Below are 23,696 nucleotides of genomic sequence, written 5' to 3' on the forward strand. Positions count from 1 at the left end.
TGTAGCAGCAATTAAGCAAGTTGCATTGAGATATGGTTTTGTGAGTCTTTGTTTCCGAGCTTGTGCTGACAGGTTTTCTCGACAAGAGCATTCCAATGAATGGCTAAGTTCCAGTCAAATTCATTGCAGTTTCACAGCGCCTGAGGCTGAGCAGTTGGAATGACATTGCCATGCATCAAAATGATGAATCAATTCTTTGTATTTTATTTTCACCCACTCTCGTGGCCTAGCGAGTTTGGATGTGGGTGGGAACATCTGCATGCTGTGTTTGTTTTGTTTGTGTTGTCTGATCTTTGCTGTTAAAATACGTCTAATCGTGTGGATCTCAAGTTCTACATGGGAAGAATGTAGATAGGGCTGTCACCAATACAACATTCAAGTTGACGATTAAATGCCATATAAATAATTGCGTTTCAAAATGTAACACAAACTGCTCGTGATGGAACGTTCCACCAATTAGAATGCAACCGGCAACTACTCATATTTCACAGGGCAGATATATGAGCAAGTAAACAAATACATTACTGATCTAATTAATTGCATAAGGGTTCATGTGGGGGAGTCAATTCAAATGCTTAACAGAGAAAAGTCCCCTTTTACATATGTTTGCATGTATAACCTTTATTTAGCAGTCTAGCTCACCTGTGCGTAAAAGGCTTCTGCCAGTTCATATCAGGAGAGCTGTGAGTGAAGAGATGCATGTGTTCCTGTGTATTGTAAATGGACTGCAATTATAATGTACTTCACATTCACCCATTCACACACCGATGGCGGAGGAAACCAATGAGCCATGCAAGACAAAGACAGTGGAGACACCAACCTGCTCATTGGCAGCAAATAGGCGTTCATTGTCTTGCACTTCGACACTTTGGCAGGAGGAGCCGGAAATCGAATCTGGAATCTTCGGATTCCAAGACCGCCACTCTACCTCCTGAGCCACCGCCTCCCTCACGCCCTTAAGGTTCTTTCAGACGGGGAGCGGGTGACGCAGGCATTGTCGTCTGGATCAACGACAGGTCTGCTCATGAGGGGCGCGGGACCAACACAACAGGGCGGGATACGTACTGTAAAAAAAACAGCTCAACAAAATCCAGGTCTAGTCAGCCGCGGGCGTGTGCACGAAACGAGCACGTGCGTGACCATTTCACGGGACCACGCCCGCGAAAAATATGCTTACGTTGTCGCCCCTCAACTTCTCCGCGCGTCCAAAATAAACGCAACCCTTTCATTGAAAATGAATTTATTGTGCTGAATAAAGTCATGTAATGTACTGAGTTCCAGCAGCTAAATGGATCATTCCCACACGAGTCCACCCGTACATACTGTACGTACTGTAGGCTAAATTCCTATCTGCTAAATAAATAGGAATAATTAGAGCAAGAACAGGAAATATAATATGTGATGTTAGGTGTAATTAATGCCAACTAAATTACCTGGGATGTGTCCTTTGCCATCCTGACCATTAGGAGCAATGGGCACTGGGCAGCCATTCTACAGGGACCAGCACCAGCTCTAAGGCCAGTGCATTCTGGTCAAGGGCATTGGCTGGCTAGGAGTGTATACAAAACATGCATGTTTTTTGGTGGAAGGAAAACACAGGAAAACAGGTACAATTCTTGCTACAGCATATGAACTGTGCGGTTTGATAGGGGTCCCTGGAGTGTTGATTTGTTTCACTGACAAACTAAATAAAAAACTAAATAAAAGCTACGCTATGAGGACTTAAGACATATATATTAAGAAATATATTGACAATTTAATAAAAAAAAATTACTAGTGGATAGATCCTAAAGAACTAAAAAGACAATTTTGTTTGGTTGCACTCTGAAAATAGCACAACAAGCTCACTGCTCAGGCTTTTGGGAGCCTACCGGACAGTTTTAAGTTTCTTGAGTCTGTTTAGATATTTTATATTTTATTAGACACACTATTTTAACCATGATGGGTTCATCGATGAACCTATCATGGTTAAAATGGAGTTTGAAGTTTAAATGGGTTTTCATAGGAAGGAGGCATGTATGATAAAATGAATAGAACATATCTAAATACTGAATTGAGCAACATAAAAACTGCCTGGGTGTTCACAAAAGTAGATGATAAAATTACCCTTTTTAAAAGTGAAATATCCCAGAGGTAAAAAATCATAGAGGTCCCTGAAGTTAAAACGTTGTGAAAATCACTGCTCTAGAATGCTGTTATCTATACTGTTATTAAATTGGTCTGTCTTTCATATCTGTAATAAAACAACTGAACAGATTATATGGAGGGTTTGTTGAGAGCTTATTATAACCACTTCAAGATGATCCAAGATTAAAGACATTCATTGTTACTGTACATCTTTAGAGTACACAATGAAGTAAAAGTACAAGTTACTTACTTACTTACTCCTCTTCGTCCCCTATGGGACATAAGGCTTCAATGAGCGCTCTCCATTTCATCTGATCCCTGGCAGCATGGTGCGCCTCTCCCCAGGACAGGTTCATCTGTTCCAGCTCCTGCATCACAGTTCTGCGCCAGGTGGTTTTGGCCAGGTTTTCCTGGTGGTGTCCATCTTAAGGCCACCTTTGTGATGTGGTCCTGCTTCATTCTCAGCACATGTCCTAGCCATCTCAGGCGTCGATGTGTAATCTCCTTGGTGATGCTCTGGCTCCCTGTTTGTTTATACAGTTCATTGTTAGAGATTTTATTTGGCCAAAATATCTGGCATATTCTCCGGAGGCAAGTAATAGTCTGTTTTTGGTTCCTCTGCATTGATTGACGCAGCAATAATTAAAAACAATAATTCCAAAAAAGTTCAACTACAATGATGTTTCCAAAATAGGTGGTCGGGGGAACAAAAACTGCATGCATCATGTGCTGTAGCATTGGTTCTATTCAAAAATAGCAGATCTCCAAGCTCACAACTATGAGCTTGTAAATCTGCTATTTTTGAGAATGTTTAAAAAAAAATGTAACATTGAAAATTATTACATAAATCTTCTCTTCTAGCACAAAACATTTTCAGATGGGGGTCCACAGTTCTCGCGAGAACTACTGCTGTACATTAGAAGGATGCATTCAAATGCATGCATGTCATATTCAGCCGGCTCAGAGTCCAGATCTACCTCTCGTTAGTGTCTACATTCTGTTTGTGCGCTTTCCTTCATATACCAGAAGAGCTTCTGAACATCCTATAATCATAATAGAATTGTCAGAATTTTATTGAGAGGATGGCCCCTTGAGATGTAGCATCTCGTTTTAGAGGGGGTCCTATACATACAACATTACATCAGTGCAGGTACACATAGGTACAACACAACACAACACAACACAACACAACACAACACAACACAACACAACACAACACAGTTCGCTTGCTCCCTTTCTCCCACCCCCACCCTGACCCCCGACTCATTTATATATGGGAATAATGGGGAAGACGGTACTATAACCTGTCTCAAAGTTAGAGGTAAACATGTGAGCAAGCAGTATTAGAAGCATGAACAGGTTGTTTGAAGATGTGAATACAGGGAAGTCCTGAAGCGGCCTAGAGAGGTAATTGATCTGAGTGGAAGCGGGAGATTATTCCAGTCAGATGGGGCTTTGTAGTGGAATGACCTGCGTCCAGATTCTGAAAATATTCTGTTGGGAACCATAAGATAGGGATGTTGTGTGTGTCTAAGTGGGTATGGGGATGTGAATGGTTTCAGAGACTGTTTTAGGTATGAAGGGCAGTTGAAGTGGACGCATTTAAAAAGGAATAGGTACCACATCCTGACCCCGTCCCTTTCCTCCATACTGACACAAGCTAAACAAAATAAGTGAGTCGACTCTGTTCGATTGTCACTCGATGCCACCTGATTTTGTTGTGCCAGCATCAACGTTGGTCGGATGACAATGAAATGTTGGTGACATTGTAACGATTTCCATCGGACTATACCGCTGTCAGGCCTTATACAAAGACGTACCAACGTTGTCGATCGATGAAACTCTATTAACGTGAATATTGGACAGTCAGGAAAATTCTTCATAGTTCATTATGTCTTCTGTGTTAGCCTATAATTGTTTCTATCATTATTATTTGTTGTGTGTTGCTATTTGCGCTTTTCTGGCAGATTCATTAGTCGCAAAATTCAATTATAATAAGTTGTTAGGTTTTTTTTTCTGTTTTCAGTACAGTATTATTTATTGTTGTCATATAATACACTGCTACTCTATCTATTTGCTGGTGTCATTATTAATTCATTCTCTGTAATGGTCTAATTTATTTGATTCATTGCTTGTTTGGTGAAACGGGATATTGTACATGTTTATTATTTTTAATTTGATTTGCCTTGATGTTGATTTCTTAACAGCACAACTTCTGCTCCCTACATTAAACTAGAGGATAAAGTTGATGTGGGATATCGTCTCTGTTAATTGGAAACCTCATATGTCCAGAATTGTTACTTTTTTGGATTCAAATGCGAAACCATAAAAAGTAGCAGCTACACCAGTTGGTCTGTCCAAGCCCCCATGGTTCCTTGAGGGAGTTCCAAATGGCCCTTTACGGGTGTGTGACCAAATGGACCCTATGGACCCTTACAGGTCCATTTGGTTTCATTTTACACTCCCAGAGTTATGGGGGTCCTTGCAATTAAAAAAATGTTTGAGAATTGGAACTCTTAAAACCCATTTACCGCTAGCATTAATTCATCCCTCGATCGCGTACTGCCAGGGTTTTATCGCGCGTAACACTTACTTTGAAGAGCCAAATATCCGTAATTCCATGTTCATGTGACAAACTGATGTGTGTGGTGTCTTCACCGGTTGTTGTTCTCTCGGTCTCTCGACCGCGAGTATCACAGCGCCTGCTACAGGCCGTTGAAAACGTTTGTCTGGCCCAGAAACTGCCCCCTCAATGTCGTTTCTGAGATACAGGGCTTTTAATGCAGGGCTTAGAATGGAAGTGGATGCGCGCGCATCTTCAAAATGGCCGCGACAGTGTGTGTGTTGTGTCCCAGAGCTGATGTTGCGGTAGCATCATCAGCTAACCATCGAAACCGATCAAACAGCGATTAAACAATTAGAACACGAGAAAGCTGTGTTTGGCGGAGCAGTTAGAAAGAGTAGGTTCTCGTGTTCCATGTGCTCGGCAGGCAGCCGGTTAATTAGTATAATTGGTAAGACCTGTGAAGGAAGTAAGGAAACCTCTTTCCGATATGACTGCTGTTCATAGAGGCTTTCTGATAGACTACCAGCTGGTGTGTTTGGTGACTTTATGTGAGTGGTTGACTATTAGGTGGAAGAAGGCTGCTGATTGGCTTGTGTGTTGGTGGACTCCACTATGAAGCTGCCTGTCTCCACTTGAACAGACGTTAACCTTCCAGTTCCACACCTGTCCTCAGTTTTTTGCCACTGTTTTAGCTTTGCCAGTGTTAACGTGGGTTTGTTAAGTAAGTGTACACAGCCTTGTTAGTATAGGGGTGGGTAGCCTTTCTCTTTTTGTTTCATTTGTTCATGTTTTTTCCTTTGTTAGATTTGGTAAGATCCATACATACTTTTATTTTAGTTATGATAAGGTAAGCATTAATGCAGAGCCATGTGGCCTATACAGGGGGAGCCTACCTCCTGGGAAGTTATCTTGATGTAGTACAAGTACACCCCCTGGACATCAGTATGTCACAGGGACTTACCTCCAACCCTTGATGCCGAGTGCTAAGCAGTGAGGCATATTGGGCCCCATGTTTATCGTCTTTGGTTGATAAAGGTAAGCAATAGCATAAAAGATGCTTTAGTTTTTACCACTATGTATTTATTTCGTTATTTCCTCCCCACACACATTTCTGTGTGTTCTCACTGCTGTTGTACCCTACTGACTCCAGTGAGGAGCCCCCACCGGGAGGTCGTAGATCCTTTGTCCTACTCCAGGGTTCCCCAATTAATTTTCCTCGAGGGCCATATTTTGACTAGGGTACCAGGCTGGGGGCCGAGTCCGCACGCGTGAGGTCGAGGTCAGGACCCCATTTGAAAAGGATGCCCAGTTTGACATGCACAGGCTACTGACCCCCATTTAATGCCATTTATATCTGGGACCCCCCCAAAAAAAAAAAAAAAAAAAAAAAAAACTTTTTGGAAATTCTTCCGCGGGCCGCAAGGGGGCGCTCCGCGGGCCGCAAATGGCCCGCGGGCCGCCTATTGGGGAACCCTGTCCTACTCCATCCCTGCTGGCGACTCCCTAGTGTGTTGGAATAACAGTCGGTAACAATTGTCACCCGCTTTGGGGTCTACTACTACTTTGAGAACTACGGCAATAAATCACAAGTCCTTTTTGAGGGTGCCCAGCTTCGTGTGTCACTGTCTGTGTGTATGTACCATGGAAATGATTTGATTGGCTGAGTATGGAATGTGATGTATGGTGATAAGAGCGCCCCTCACTTCACACACGTGTGATTTTTGAGGGGCGATAGACCATCCTATGTCCAGCTTATAGCGTGTGTGCACTGTGCAAACACAAACTTTGTCCTACACAAACAGTAATATGCCGGGAGTGATGCGATCGAAAATCACAAAAGACACAAGGAAGGAACTACACATTCACACCACGATAAACCCTTCTGGTGTTCATCTCCCTCTCCCTAATGTGAATGACAGTGTCTGTGGGAAAAGGGCAGAAACAACAGAACTAAGTGGAAATAAAGCAACATCATCAGTTCAATTAGGAGTTGTGATTTTGTTTTTGTTTGTTTCACACCGTTCTAAATCAATTCATTATATACTGTGTGTATATATACACACACACACACACACACACACACACACACACACACACACACACACACACACACACACACACACACACACACACACACACACACACACACACACACACACACACACACCAACGGAAAGGGCAAAAACAAAAGAAAAACATATCTGAGCTAGCTGGTGATTGTTTGTTGATTTTTCTATTTTTCTCTAAACTGAAAATGACTCTGTCTCCCAACAATGGTAGATTAAAGCGACAGCTTTTCCTCCTTTCGGACCAAACCGCTGCGTCTTCAAACCCTTCATCCTCAGTTTACAGCCGGTCATCTGAAGGGCTTCAGTTGAGCATAAAGTGACTCTACAGCCCCTTAAGGACAGGCCCCCCTAGAGAAATCTGCAGCATGGTGCAAAATGAGTTTAATTATATGAATGTGCCATTTGGCTCCACATGAAGAAAGCTTTCTATTGATATGCGCTGCTGAGCTGCGATCTGTAGCATGTGTACAGTATGATAGATGGCTCCGGGTGAATAGTGCTTTCAAGGGGCTATTCTTTTAACTTTCCCTCTTTGGATAGAGAACAGAAGGGGCTTGAAGAACATGAATGCCAATCGTGATTATGAAGTCCTGGATTAGAAACAGCCCACACTGCATGAAAGGCAACAGAGCTGTATAGAAGAAAGAAAAAAATAGATACTGTATTTCATCTGCACAAGTTTGATATCTCCCTTTCACCATACCATTCTTCCCCCCCAGCTTGCCTTTATCTTACAGACTTTTAATGAAGAAGCCTTTCATATATATTTATTTTTTTGCATGCTTTCCTACACGGCACCATTTGTCAAGGTAACTGGAAAGTTGTTTATCTTCGTCCTAATAGCCGGGTGCCGTCCGTCATTCTACGGAGACAGCTGCGAGACACACTTGAGGAGTTCATTGGCGATGGTATAGTCGAGGCGACCGACCGACCGCATGGATGAATGAATTATGTGTTTAGATGTGCAATAATAATGGGGCTGTCACTTCTCCTGTCTCCCCAGATAACTGCGATGGCCCCTTGGCGTCTGTGCTGCCCGAGGCCTCCTTCCAGGGTTCGTCTCAGTCCTCTGCTGGCAACGCTGCCCGATTTGCCAGGCTCAACAGAAGAGACGGTGAGCAGAAAGAACAATAGGCCTGATTTACATATGTAAAACACGGAAAAATAAAGTGTGCCAACTGCCACCTGAGCCTTCAGAGTGATCCAGATGGGGGTCCCCGATCCACTCCTTTTTCCCCTCTACACCAAATCACTTCGTCGAAAATAGCTGGTCAGCAACGCATCATGTTGTGGGCTTCAAGATCTGCTGTTTTTCGACGAATGTTTGCTCACTAAAACATGCCCAAAATAGGGACAATTGGGTGGTTAACTTAAAAGTGCTTCAAAGAGCAATGCATGGTTCCTCATAGAAACCAAAGTTGATCTAGAACAATGATGAGGAACACGGAGAACCATTCCCTAAGTAAAATGGCTTTAGTAGATGATGGTTCTTCGTGGAACCACTAGAGCCTTTTAAAGAACCATTTGAGAACCGTAGTTGATCTGTGTGTAGATGTGCGACAGGGATCGTGCGTAATTTAGTATGCATTAAGCATAACTCCTGCCATCCATTACTTCACATCATTGCCCAAGGTCATAGTGGTTCATTCTGATGTGCAAGCTGTAAAACGCCATATGAGTTGGAGACGTGAGGGAATAGTATTGCCACGTGGATTTAAGGTTGACATTTAATCTTGGTTCACAGTTTTTTTTTTTTTTTTTGAATTGCTCGTACTGTACATTACGTGCCTGCCTTCATGTCAACAGCAGTGCCTTCTGGGGTGTGTATGTGTTCACTGCTCACCTCTGGGGTGTGCAAACTGTGCATGTGTTCACTGCTCACCTTCTGGGGTGTGTATGTGTTCACTGCTCACCTCTGGGGTGTGCATGTGTTCACTGCTCACCTCTGGGGTGTGCATGTGTTCACTGCTCACCTTCTGGGGTGTGCATGTGTTCACTGCTCACCGTTGACACACTGTCAAATTTGATATTTATTGATAATTGCAAAGAGTCTAAATTACCTTTATTATTTTATAAAGGATCCTGGAACACGCACACAATCGCAAATGCACAAACACACGTATGGATGTGTGCAACACACACACACGCACGCACGCACGCGCGCACGCGCGCACACACACACACATATTATCATTATTGATCTGCAGGCAATTTAGAAGTAATATTTTCTGACTCCTGAAGGGAAAACTTTGCGAGAAGGATCATTACTGAATTCTAAACCACTTTGGGTGTGCAGGAGTCTATTTTCCTGTCAGACAATGATTTATGTTATTGTTGTTGTGAATTCACTGCACTGCTATTGAATACGTTTGTCTTTTTCTTTCTCTTTTACAGAATAATTATGTTGATAGCATCTGTTTGATCAACTAGGGCATTAATTCCCCAAAACACACAAAAAGTGAGGCCGACAGCGACTATATACATATATATATGCATGGACGGGCACACACGCACGCACGCACGCACGCACGCACGCACGCACGCGCACACACACACACACACACACACACACACACACACACACACACTGAATATGGCAATCAGACACACCCCATTAGCATTGGTTGGGTGAGGCCTCAACATTAGGACCTGTCACCATTTAAACGGCCCATTGACTCGGTCCCCTAACTCATGTCCATCTGCAGCAGTGCATGCATGGCCATTATGGAATGACTCTATATGTGCTATTGTCATATTGAATATCTGTCCCATTCCACCTACATTTTCCACTGAAATGGCAAATAGTAGGGGTCATTTTGTGTGTGCCGATGTATGCTTACTTTGCTTAGTGTATGTTGAGCAACACATTTTGAATAAATAAAATGTGTCTGCTGATCGGCTATTTTCAAAAGATTTTGTATACATTTTATATTTGTAAACATGGAACAAAACTAGAGGAGAACAGGGCTAGCTTTAAACAGCCAGCTAAACTGACCACAGTATTCAAAATGCCCAAAATGTTCAGTTGTGAGATTTTATTTTTGGTCTAGTCCATGCAATGTGGAACAGCTGTGCTGGCTAGACTCATAACGCTGAAGTGAATCCACGTAATGAGCCTGGCCAAAGCCAAACATGGTTTGACAACTTACAAGACAGTCTTGTTTGATGGCTGTGCTCTGCTCTATATGATTTCCATCATACAACATGGTTGTTCAATGTGAATAAATGTTTCTTACAGCTGTACTATGTATTTTTAGTACAGTTATTTATATATACCTGCCATATGTTTCGGCACGATCTCTCTCCTCCTTGCGAAGCTCAATTCACAAAACATTTCTTAGATTCTTCTTACTTTTTGTTCATGATTATAGAGCCGATGAAAAATAGATGTGGGCTTCATAAAACATGCGGAGGCAACTTGACTTAGCTCACAGTGAGCCAGATGATGAAAGCCAGCTGTTCTTCAGTTAGATGCATGTTGTTGATTTGCATAAGTAGACGCCCCTATCAACACCTGCGGCATGCAGACTTCGGGTTATGTGACAGCAGAAAGGCACACCACCAGTCATGAAAACGCATGTTGTCATGTGTTGTTGACTTGTGAGCTTGTAGATTGGCTATTTTCACCCAACGTTCACCCCACTAATCGGGAAGCCAGGGATCATGTGCTTAGATTTGGTAATAGCCTTCATCAAGGTAATTATGATAAACATGTGGATATGTATAGGGGCATTTTGTTACCATGAGAAAGGCTATTTTTAGTTTTAGTTAGTCTAGTTTTATGTGCCTATTTCCAGCCATACTACATACAGTAGTAGGGCTGGAAGAAGGAAATGGTAGAAGTAGCTGTACTTCTGGACCAGAAGGTAAATAAGTAAGTAGCAGTGGGAACCTTTGGTTCCCGAACCAGGTGGCCATTGGTCCTGGAGCCTACAGTATCTCCTGTTTCTGTATAGCGTGAGGCAGCTTGATGTACAAGTACACCCCCTGGATATGATGCTAGTACAGTATGTCACATGATGTACAAGTGCACGCAATGGACATGACTCTAGAATGTCGCAGGGACTTCTTCCCCTGATTCAACCGTGATGCCGAATGCCAAGCACGGAGGCTTTGGGTATATTTTTTCATAGTCTTTGGTATGACTCGACCGGCGGCTTGAACCTCGACCTCCCAATCTCAGGGTAGACACTCTAACCACTCTAAGGCCACTGAACCGGTCAGGATCATGTCTGGATCAGTATATGTTCTCATATAACCAGTGTTTGCTGTGGCCTTCTGAAATTAAATTACAGTGAAAAGGGCCTGTCACACAAGTACTGTAGGGCAATATCCATATGTTTGGTGGAGGTGGATTACAAATTTGGTGGAATTCTTTTAGGTACATTTATTACATGCAAATAGGGGAAGGGAATCAACTTCACTTGAGTGTGCTAGGTGTTTTTCTTTATTGTATTTGGCTCCTTTTTTGTCACCGGTGTGAATAGTCCCGTCTTCATTTTTCATAAGATGGTTATTGTTGCTGGTCCCTGCAGTACAATATTGTCTCTGTCGCTATGTCCAAAACTCGTACTTTTCAAGCTTGAAACACGCTGAGTTTTGAGCTTGTAGATCTGCTACTTTTGATACGTTTGTATGACCATTTAGGGCATTAATTTAGGGGGGGAAAAACACAAAAAATGTTAGAATATGGAGATAAGAGGTTTCTGCCCAACAGCAACCATAGTACAGAATTTGTTTTACTCTATGCAATCCGTCTCACAAATAGAATGCTGATACCTGCGTTGTACCTCCGGGACACTGTAGATAGATGTACAAGCTCACAATGCTCCCTCTTTGGAATGACCTTGGCGATCATTTTCATCACTGAAATTCCAGGTTCTGTCTTGACCGTTAATTTATGCTATGCATTATACATAATAATTAATAACAAACAGAATGAGGCAGATTACAGTGGGCTCCCATCATCTCCCCATAACATTGAGTTATAACTAATTTATGAATGTGCTTTTATCCAACATCTCTCTGGAGTCCTAGCTGGTTATGGACAAAGCTACACTCATGGTACCGTGAGTCAATCAAGGGCCTCTGCTTGCTTATTAAAATTAAAATGCCTCAACAGTGCTGGGTTTGGGTCCATGAGCAACAGTGGTGGATAAAGTACTCAGATTATTTTCTTTACTTAAATAAGAGTAACAATACCAAAACATAAAACATACTCTTTTACAAGTGCCTGTTTACAACATTTTATCCCACCCAAAAAGCAGATGAGTTCACTGTAAAATGGCAAGCATTTTGATCTTGTGGATAAGCAAATATGATATGTAAATAGGCTACAAGAAATGGAGCAAAGCAAAAAAAAGAAGAAAATCCAATCCAAATATGTACTTAAGTACAGTATTGAGTAAATGTACTCATAGTTACTTTCCACCACTACCGGCTTGCTTATTAAAACGTCTCAGTGCAACAGTGCATCAGGGCCACGGTTCTTCTCAGGGGATCTCCAGTGGGAAATAATAATTCTTACTTTGGCCAATAAGCAGCCTCACCAAGGACACAGGGTTATCCCGACTAGGTCAGGGGAAACCCAGCCTCGTGATAGGCCCAGGCGTTCGTCGGGCCCGAGGAGGAAAAAATAATAAAAATGGGACGGGATGGGAAATTGTGTATTCAGCAAATGCTATGCATGCAGTCACGTACGTGCCCTGTCACTCAAAAACATCTTCTGTAGTCTGTTTAATTTAAACCGTGGTCAACCTTCACCGTCTGCGCTGGTTACAAACAGTATTACCCCGGCTCCCCAGGGGGTATCCGAGCGTAAACGATGCTTCCTCTACACACACACACCGAGGAGTCCTGGTTTGCTATTCCTCGCTCATCTCACTCCTATGGTGTTGTTTCTCTCCCCGGTCCTGCACAGCCGCGGCTGAGTAATGAACCTTTCTGCCGGAGCTGACCTGTTTCTTCTGCTTGATAGCTGGGGGAGCCTGAGGGGGGGAGGGGGGTCTTCAACTCATCTTATGGAGCTCACGACGTCTACAGTATCTATACATGCTTTAATCATGTCACTGAATTCATAACAACATGCCGCCGCACAAGTGGGCTGAGGACAAACTAGGCTGGCGTTGCATTCGTGGATGGCAAGGTGAAAAAAGTCTCCGGATCCACTGGACATAAATATAGAAAACCCAGACATACAGATTGTGGGGGGGACGGGGGGACGGGGGGGGGACCCAGATAATTATTTCTGGCCTTCTGTGAAATACCCACAGCTGCGGATGGGATGAGCAACCGGTTTGCAACGGTTTGCTTTTGTATTAAAGCTGTCAGGGTCGCGGAAAGCCCATAGCACGGCGATGGTTCTCAACCTGTGGGGATATTGTAAGATATTGTAATTGTCAACCGTGAGGATATTGTAAGCGGGCCCCACCCACCAAATATTAATTGTTGTTATTGTGATGCTGATAATTAGGAATGTTCAGACAATATAATCATCTAGATCCACAGTTATGGACCAATGTATTTCAGTTGACATTTCCTATTGCACTTTTGCATGCAACAATACAACTTCAATATTCGTATTGCGTCTGCTTTGCCGTAAGACCCTTTAAAATGACATGGGAAAAAGGGGAGCATTTTCCACTCCATTTCTCTGCTCAGAAGATAAACCCCAAAGTTTGAAATCCAGAGCAATAAATCAATAGATCAGAGATGAAGCAATCTCCCATGGGTTGATCATCACTGTAGCTACAGTGCGATGGGAGAGGGCAGAGACTGTGCAGAACTAAATTACTTTTCACTGTCAGTTTTTTGGTGGGGGATATAAGTCTCTGATGTGGCTTGCTTGACTTTATTGAAGAGAAAAATAAATCCTTGAAATTAGTCGAGTCTAAATGTGTCTGTGTGAAGACACTAGGGCCTTACTTGTCCTCAGCTGTAACTGTATGAAACGGTAAAAGTGACTGCCTGGCCCATGCCTGATTATTACATTTTTGTCAATGTCAATCCTGATTTTGGTTAGTCTTAAAGGACCTATAACATAAAATTAAACTTTTTCTATTTCTTTTGTGTTTTTGGGGCTCCCATATGTGTTTTCAATCCCCACAAATAACCAATTTTGAACAATCAGGCTTTCATATCATATGGGTGCTTTAATGGAAATTGCTCTCAGGAACAGCTCAACTGATTTTGTCCTCATCGTGATGTCATCAATGTCACCCTACTTTGTATAATGCCTCCTCTTCTTCAGTCTTCAGTTCCAAATTTGCATTTCCACTTTGTTTACAATGTCCGCCATTGTTGATTTTCCAAGCTGGCATGGAATGGAAACAAGCCTGGTTTTATCTAGCATCAGTATTATAATGACTCAAATATTAAATAATCTGCTCCCCCACCACCTCAGGACATTGTGGTACTGCAGCTAAAACTGCTTTCAAAGTCCAGAAAGAAATGACAAGGACTGGTTATATCAGAGTGGTGATTGAGGCTCAAACCATTAGAAATAACTTTGAGGGACATAGACAATATGATATTAAATATTAAAAGCAGTTTTAAAATGCATGTTATTTGCGCTTTAAACCTCTGATTACCAATGTTTTTGACCAATATATTGTGAAATAGTGCATAATGTTTGATTTGGTTAATGTTTCTATTTACAGGTTTAATGTTTGTTTTTAGTTCAATGTTTGTTTTAAAAACGCCATTGATGATGATGGGAAAATGTATGTCATCTTGTCCCTAACACAAACATTAAATCCCATTTTTGACACGGTTTGTTTTACATCATCATTATGTCACCTAATCATACTGTAGCATGATAAGAGCGCCCTCACTTCACGCAGGTGTGATTTTTAGTTAAGTATGTAGTGTCTATTGTCTAACTATTTATATATAACTCATAGTACAGCTACAGTATAAGAAGCACAAGTATTAGAGAATGTATTATTCACTGTGTCAGCTATTTCACACACACAGGCACGCACACTCTCTCACTCACTTAGTATCCACTATACAGGAAGGTCTATATACACATAGTCACGCAGATACTGTATGCACACACAGTTGAGAACACATACACACACAAATGCCTGTGCACTGCAAATGCAAGAGTGACACACGCACTGCAATAACAGTTGCTATGTACCATCTGTTCAGTGCTGCGTGTGTATTGTGTGTTCAAGCTGAGTTTCCTAAGGCCTCACTCAGACCTTTACTGCACTGCATTGCTGTTGTTGTGTAGTGTCATGGCCGCCCCAATGCATTTCCAATGGAGGTCACATGGTTTGACACAACATTTGTGTTGTGTGAGGGGGCAGTCGGAACACAGCTGAAAGCCATACAACAGACCATGTGACCTCCATTGGAAATGCATTGGGGCGGCCATGACACTCACAACAGCAATGCAGTGCAGTAAAGGTCTGAGTGAGGCCTTATAGAGCAGGTAGTTTCAGGAAAGCTGGGAAACCTGAACAACCACGATGGAATGGAATGTGTTGACTGTCGGCTAGCAGTCCAGCTGGGAAAACCTGCCTTTTAATTGTCCCTCCAGAAGTGCTGGAACCAATCAGCTCCCACAGCCATTCACATACAACACACTCACACTGCAGGTATAATTTATAGAAACCTACGCATGAGATTTAAAACACATAAAATGATCTCACAGCCTAGTCATGTTTTATATCACTTAGACTTAGCTCTTCCTTGGACCTACTACTAGCAGCAGTTCTACCCCGTGGGCGGCGGTGGCTCAGGGGTAGAGTGGCTGGATGGGAACCGTGAGGTTGCCAGTTCGAACCCGGGCTCCCCAGAGTTACTGTCGAAGTGTCCTTGAGCAAGACACTGAACCCCAAATTGCTCCCGATGTGCTAGTTTGTGCCTTGCATGGTTTCCGCTGCCATCGGTGTATGAATGTGTGTGTGAATGGGTGAATGTAATGCACAATATCTGTAAAGCGCCTTGGATAAAGGCGCTATATAAATGCACCATTTACCATTTACCATTTACCCCGAGTCTTTCACGGATGCCAGTCAGCCACCTGTCTGAGAAAACTAATTTTGGTCGCTTGTATCCGCAATCTTGTTCTTTCGGTCATGACCCACACTTCATGGCCATAGGTTAGAGTAAGAACGAAGATTCCTCGGTATAGTGAGAGCTTTGCCTTTTGGCTCCGCTCTCTTTTCAGCACAACATTGCGGTACAGCCACTGCAATACCACCCCTGCTGCTCCGTTACAAATCTAACCGTGGTTGTTTGCATCTCTCTCCTCCTCAGGAGCGGGCGGCTGGTCTCCAATGCTGACAGACGCACAGCCCTGGCTGCAGCTGGACCTCGGGGACAGGGTGGAGGTGACGGCTGTGGCCACACAGGGGCGCTACGACAGCTCGGACTGGGTCAGCAGCTTCCTGCTGCTCTACAGCGATACGGGCCGGGCCTGGAAACAACACCGGCAGGAGGACGGAGTAGGGGTGAGTCTCTGTTCTGTTTGACCATTCCTGTCATATGGTAGATTTTTTTGCCCATGCTAGATAATGATAGAATGTGCTGTCAGGAGTTGTTTTTCAGTAGTTTCTCCATATATGGCCGTCTCCATATATGAAGATCACGACACTGAGCTCATCAAACTGGATAGCCATACATGGAGGAGACTGGATCATCACCTACAGGCCCGGAAATTAATGCCCGGCCCTCATCAAACACTGTACACTCAAGACACTGCCCCCGCTGCCACCCTTAGATCTCCATATACTGTATGGAGCTCACCTATTATTATATACCTGACATTATATATATATTTTATATACTGTAATACTGTATGTATATAATAATAATAATAATAATAATTATTATTATTATTACAAATCTTTATTGACACCACAAGAGAAATTCAGTTGTCATGATGACAGCACTGCAATGCAGCACGAAAACCGCTGACAAATTTGCCCAAAACACGGAAACGCCTCTTCGTCTCTTGTCAACTTCATCTTGCATTTGTTTCCGCCTCATCTGTCATTTCCAAAATTGTATTACAGTTACTGCTATGGTGGGCAGGATAGCCCTAATCCATGTCATAACACATCCTGACATTGTTTATGTTACATCATTGCCAAATTTGACTGAGGGACTGCCATTGGATTTTTCGTTTTGTTCAACAGCGAGTTTAGAAAACCCGGCTTGAAAGGTTCACTTCTGTGGACTCTAACATTACACCTAGCTCTAGTATGTGAAGTCTAGTATGTGAAGAGTCTGCCTGTGCTATTAACTCATTTGGGATAAAATATAAATAAATTCAGTTTTTCTCCTCTGGTGAAAAGCTGGAGGTTGCACGATGGCAGGCTCTCAGTCAAATCTGGTCACTTTAAATGTTGCGCATAAACCTCTCATCTCCATATATAACTTTTTGTGTTTTTTGTAAATCAGTGGTTTTCAACCTTTTTCATATCAAGGCCCTTTATTTATTCTGCATTTGATCCACGGACCACTATTTGATGAGATTTATCCTCTCAGACCCTAAACTGAACAATATTTTGTTGTCATGATTGCATACATTGCACAATTCCATACTGAATTAATAGTACTATAGGAGAGAGAACGTTGATCAAAATAACATTTTTTCTATATTCTCTAATTGTGTAGACTTCTTGTAAATTAAAACCCATTTACCGCTAGCATTAATTCATCCCTCGATCGCGTACTGCCAGGGTTTTATCGCGTGTAACACTTACTTTGAAGAGCCAAATATCCTTAATCGCATCTTACTATGAAACCATTCCGTGTGTGTTGACACCACTGGTGCTTGTTCTCTCGGTCGGTGGTGAAAAAAGTGGACCGCGAGTATCACAGCGCCTGCTACAGGCGCTGTGATACTCGCTCTCTGAGTTAAAGATCTATAAGGGTCCATTTGGTTACCAACTCTCCATCATTTAGCTCAACTGGGGACCACCTTTAACCTCCTCAAGGACCACTGGTGGTCCCCGGACCATTGGTTGAAAACCACTGTTGTAAATGAACGCCCTGCTTGATCATACTATTGCTACAGCGTCACACCAAAGCATCAAAAGTAGCATATCCACAAGCTTGAAACGTGGTGCGAAGTGACACACTTTGATGATATGATATGATATAGTACTTTATTGTCAATTTGCACTGATTTTTGAGTGGTGCAAACCACTCCAACAACCAGCTTTGTCTGTATCTATGTTTGTGTACCTGTGTACGTGTCCGTGCACAGGTGAGCATGGTTACCATGGTCACTGACATTACGTCAGACCACAGCTGATCAGGCTATATAAGACCTTGCACCACTCAGTTCACACGGGTGTGATTTTTTTTATATGAGCTTATAGATCTGCTACTTTAGCTATTTTGGTATTTGAATCCTGAAAAGTACAAGTTTTGGACATATGAGGATTCCACCCGGCAGAGACCAATAAATGACCAATGTCAAAACGTCTCATGATAATGGACAGATGGTGTTTAGGTGTGTATCCTTCAAGCTTCAGTGGACTAAATCTTAGCTGTGAATTATTGGCCTGCGGAAGCAGATCTGAATCACTTTCACACACTTTCACACTATAGAATGGCATCGCTAAATAAGACCTCTGACCAAAAATACCATGAGTCAGCGCCTGAGCCTTGTGTTGGCTCAGCAGCCAGTAGTGGAAAAGATACTCAGATTGTATATATATTTTTTTCAGCTTACAAGTGAAAGGCCTGTATTCGAAATGCTACTTGAGGAAATTCTCAAACCGTTTTGATATTAAATTGTCGATCTACAAGCTCAGGAATTGTGAGCCGAAATCGCATGGATAAAAGGTCCTTCTGCACACCTGACAGCTGAGTAATGAACGTGACGAGTCCCGTACACTGTCTTCACTTGGAATTATTATTTTGTAAAACTGAAATGCATTAAACTACATTAATGCATGCATTAAACTATATTTTTTTGTAAGGGAAGACAGTGTGTGGAATAGTATTAAATGGGGCTTCAGTGGTTCATGTATGTTTTGTATTTATATGGAAGGGCTACATGCATTTTCAGAGCCTGTTTGATTGAATGATCAGTCAATCAATCAATAACTGTAACTATCTGTATCACAGAGCAGAACGTGTGGGGGTCACATGCTTGGTTGTGGCTACTGGCACAAAGGACTGTTGCTTTGCTTACACTTTTACAGTTTAATTTCATACATTTACAATGAGTTTACTGTTACGATTTACCATACAATCTGTGATGTGAATCCTACTCACAGATTGTATGGGAAACAAAGTTTTAACCTCTTGAACCCTCTATACTTAGTAAACTAATATTTGAGCGAGGTCAGATCAGGTCAGCCTACTTTGTCCGCTCGTTTTAGGTGTTTTCAAATCCATGACTTTGATGAACTACTGTACACCACTACATCTCTCTCTCTCTCTCTCTCTCTCTCTCTCTCTCTTATGCTTGAGCATAATTGAGGAATTACGGTACTTTTGTCAGCTGTTGGCTAATCTAACAAATGTACCACATTATGTTGTGGCTACTAGCCTCCCTGCAAACAATTCTGTATTCAACAGAGCATGTTACACACCCACATGTTTTGTGCCTACAGTATATGTACATATTTCATCTGTCCGTGAGCCTGTTCATGTCCCCTGTCTCTTATTTGTTTGTGCATTCTGATGCAATTATGTACACTCTGCACAATGCCCCTGCATATTCTTTTCAAAATCTTTTTATTTCCGTTTTATAACAGTATGGGTGTCAAGTCACAGGTTCATAGAAAAAATAAAAATAAAATATCAGATTTTAGTATCAGTGACTGAGGTAAACAAACGTAGCCTACTGTATGAATCACAGAGATCGTGGGCAGACATAATGACATATTGTGCCCCTTCAAGACAAAAGAAAAACATTTTCTCCCCTTCAAGTCCCAATTTAGTATAGCCAATTCCCAATTCCCCAGCCTCTCTCCCTGCATATTAATACATATGTTGTTATATCTACTGTGATTCACTGTACACCTACTCTACTGTATACTATATGGCTATTTTTGCTTCTTCTAAACATTTTTTTTCTGCTTTCTTTCTCTACTCATTCCCCCCTTTGATTTTCAGTACAGACCACTGAAATTATTACATTTAAAAACAAAATAAAATACTCAAATATAGTAAAGAGATACTATTGGTCCGAGTGTCATTAAATCGACAACCTACCTCAAACCCTAACCTGACCCGAACCGCAAGCACGCATGTCGGATCTTTGGTGTGTCGGATCTGCGTGTGCATCCCACAAACAGTACAGTACTGCAGCACTACCGGTATATAGTTCTGGCTATGTTTACATGATTAAAATAGGAGCAATATAAAACTCATTCATTGGCTCAATCATCCATGAATGTCATGGATTTTGGATCCCATATCCCGGACAAGTGTAGATTTGACATCCCATAGCCTGAGGAGACCGTATCGGCTGCAGTATCCAAACACATTTGTAGGGCTAGCATTGATTTGTAAACATATTCACATATACATTAACATTCACTGTTTTTTGGGAGACAATCTCTTTCAACATGGAAATGAGCATGACGATTATGCAAAAGTAATTGCGATTATCTCACTCAAATAATTGTGACACGGTCAATTATGTAATTATTGTGACAGGCATACACATTTCAATAAATATGTCACACATGGATTAACCCATTTTGGACTGAGGCCGATTCTAAAAACGCTTCTAAATCCAGGTTTTCTGAAAAACTGAAATATTTCAGCATCAAAATGTTTAAATTTTTGGATACTGTACATACTGTACAGAACTCCAAGAGGGGTTCCCGTCCAGAAGGGTTAGAACACCAAAATGGGTTACCGCCCAGAATGGGTAAAAGTTCTCAGTCGCCACGACTGATTTCAGTCATTTGGATTCCATGGAATCCAGCATGTCTTCTATGAAAGCATGTTGCGCACCAAAAATATGCAATCTACAAGCTCTGTGTGTAGCTTGTAGATTGGCAGTTTTTTTTTGCCAAGAGATTCAGTGTAGATGAAGTGTCAGTTTCAACTCCGGTGGTTTAAGTGTATGAAATCTAGCAAAAACAAATTCATGAGTTTGTTTCCCGTAGGTACAAGAAGGCCTCAACAAAAAGCACAGCTCATTCAGAATGCTACTATAGTACTGCCAGAGTTCTAACAAATGGTAGCAAAGATGAACATAATTACACCATTTCTCAGGTTATTTGCATTGGCTGCTTTAGCTTTTGTCTACAAATCAGCTGCTAGACCAAGGAAATAAATCCCTCAACATCCTCCACATAGAGAGAGAGAGAGAGAGAGAGAGAGAGAGAGAGACAGAGACAGAGACAGAGAGAGAGAGAGAGAGTGTGTGTGTTGCGTGCGTGCGTGCGTGCGTGCGTGCGTGCGTGCGTGCGTGCGTGCGCATTTATTCAGGTATTGTACACTACAGTATGATCCATTTCTACCCCAGATTTTAACCACGTCTCCTGTGATGCTGATCGGCTATTTTCCCAATGTGTCTTTTGTAGGTCTAGAGGTCAACTCGGTACAGAATACAGATAATGTTTATATGTGCACTAGGTCTAGAGGTCTATTCGGTACAGATAGTGAGGGACACTCGATGGTTAGTAGTCCTTAGGGTGGTTATATTCCATTAGCTAAGCTTCTTTTATCGCAACAGTTCACAAATCTTGCTGCTGTGTTCGCACATTGTTGTATTTCTCCCAGTAGGTATTGGATTCTTTTTAGCTGTTGGTCATGTTTTCAAACTCACAGTGTATGCAATCTGCGGGAAGTGTGTGTCTCTGATGTCTTGATTCATAGTTTGACATTGCAATCCAATTATGGACATAGTTATACAAGTCTAGCATTGGTTTGAATGACGACTCGCAGAACAGTACATTCTGGGGCTTTCGCAGTACATACCACAGCATTCACACATTATAATTAGTTGTACATGAGACGGCTGTATGGATGTTAATTACAATCATTTCCATTTCTTTGCAAAGGATGTACATCCACAGGCTTTAAAATAGGACATACATACACACAGTATATGGAACCTAGAAAGAAATGATAAATTGTACATGTCTGTAACATAATGAAATGAATTAACTTCCATCTGCAAGAAAATGCTACAAAATGAGATAAGTTCTTGTGCAGGTGTTAAGACATCATGACTGCGAGAAGACATTTCAAAGGGCTCTTGTCTAGACCCCTAATTGCTTGTCCAAATTCAAAAGAAGAAGAAAAAATATATGCCATTATATAAAATGGCTAATCAATAATACATAATTCACGTTCAAAATTAAAGCCTATCTCTCTCAGATGGCTCCTTTCTGAGCCACATGAATTCAACCCCTCTCTTTATTAAACCTATCTGCTCGCTGCTCAAGGGGATTTCACTCGTTTCACTGTGAGACTGTATCCTTGATAAGGAGAGGAGAATGTCACCCATTCAAGCCATTGTGCTAAAAAGGTTTCACAGGGTTCGCCCTCATCGTAATTCTCTGTGAATGGTGTCACAGAGTCTTTTGATGTCTGTACATGTCGTTCTCAGGCAGAAACCTTGTATCTCCATATTTAAACCTTTTAGTTTGTAATACTACAGTGTCACACAAAAGTAAGATAAATAGCAGATCTACAAGTTCACAATGCGTCTTTAAGTGAAGCATTGTGAGCTTGTAGATCTACTGTTGTTGCTGTCAATTAAAACGTGAAAGTGAAAGTGTGGCTGTGAGTTTTATGAATATTGAACCAATGAAAAGTATTAACGCTTTAAAAGTATTATTAAGAGCTTTTGACTAAATAATAACTACACTGGATCTATTGGAATACCGGTAATTCTTTTTCCTTTTTCTGTAACCGTTTTGGACGTACAAGGTTTTCCGCCTGACCGCAACAATTTATTTCTTTCGTGTATATTCAGGAGAAGAGAGATGGTGGCAGAAGCTCGGACACAGAAGAAGAAGAGAGAGAAAAAGCATTACTATTCATTGTTCGTTGACATGCATGCTGATCATTTCCACCCGCGGTCCCAGGATCAAAGACGTTATGAAAGGACCAGAGAGCTGGTTGGTTGGTTTGGGCTGCATACAAATGCAGCTGGTGAGCAGCAGCCACCATGTGAGTTTTCATTACTGAACCTCACTGGGCCTTTCTGTGTGTGGGCTGCAGACAGTATGGGTGCTTCGTGTTTGTCTCGCTTCCAAAAAGAACAGAATGACTAATTCGATGTGGAACTGGCCAGAGCTACGAGGCTCTCTCCTTACCTCTGACTGACCTCGTAAAAAAACGTCCAGTCAGATCGTTTTCTCCCTCCGTCCACTACATTTGTCATCCCCCGGCCCGGCTCTCTTGGCCTCCATTAAGCACCGATTTATGCTTCCCTGTCGCGCGGCGGCGCACCATGCCATACTTGCCTCTGTCTTGGAAATAGCAGATCTATAAGCTCGCAACGTGTCGCGTCCGCGGCACGTTGCGAGCTTATAGATCAGCACTTTTCGATTCTGCGACAACGTCTGTGACAGAGCATAAACAAAAGCAGAGCATTACATGGAAGGAAGCACAGCAAAGCCTCAAGGGTGATCAATATAGAGTCTATTACCCATTGCAAGATTGGATGGGCTTTAGAGCATTGTTCTTGCTGGTCAATGGCGGACGTCCGTGGTGGGTCTTAATTGATGAAGAAACCACTGACTCATTTGGTTCATTCAGGCAAATAACTTTGAAGGTGTTGCATTTTTAATTGACCATGGATCTTCAGAGGACTGAATCCATTCTATAACCCTTCTGCTGTTTGCTGTTGGCCTTCGATGGGGAGCTTGTCTGATGCATGGTCGGATAAACAGATGCATTCAGAAGCGGACACCTTATTTACGTTCCACTGCATCCATCCATGGACTTGGAAGAGGAGGGGGTGGTGGTTGGCTGCCTAGAAGCATTGA

The 23,696-nt window shown here is 42.2% G+C and overlaps 1 protein-coding gene across 1 annotated transcript in view; it reads left to right on the forward strand.

Moving 5' to 3' along the window:
* LOC306935093 (contactin-associated protein-like 5) overlaps nt 1–23,696 on the forward strand; it is a 132,228-nt gene that overhangs the window by 27,307 nt on the left and 81,225 nt on the right. The window contains exons 2-3 of the mRNA XM_079517950.1: nt 7,766–7,876; nt 16,033–16,226. Of these exons, the coding sequence (XP_079374076.1) occupies nt 16,053–16,226 (174 nt within the window). The 5' untranslated portion in view covers nt 7,766–7,876; nt 16,033–16,052. The remainder of the gene's footprint in view (nt 1–7,765; nt 7,877–16,032; nt 16,227–23,696) is intronic.

Source organism: Electrona antarctica (assembly GCF_951216825.1).
Source record: "Electrona antarctica genome assembly, chromosome: 13".
Lineage (NCBI taxonomy): Eukaryota > Metazoa > Chordata > Actinopteri > Myctophiformes > Myctophidae > Electrona > Electrona antarctica.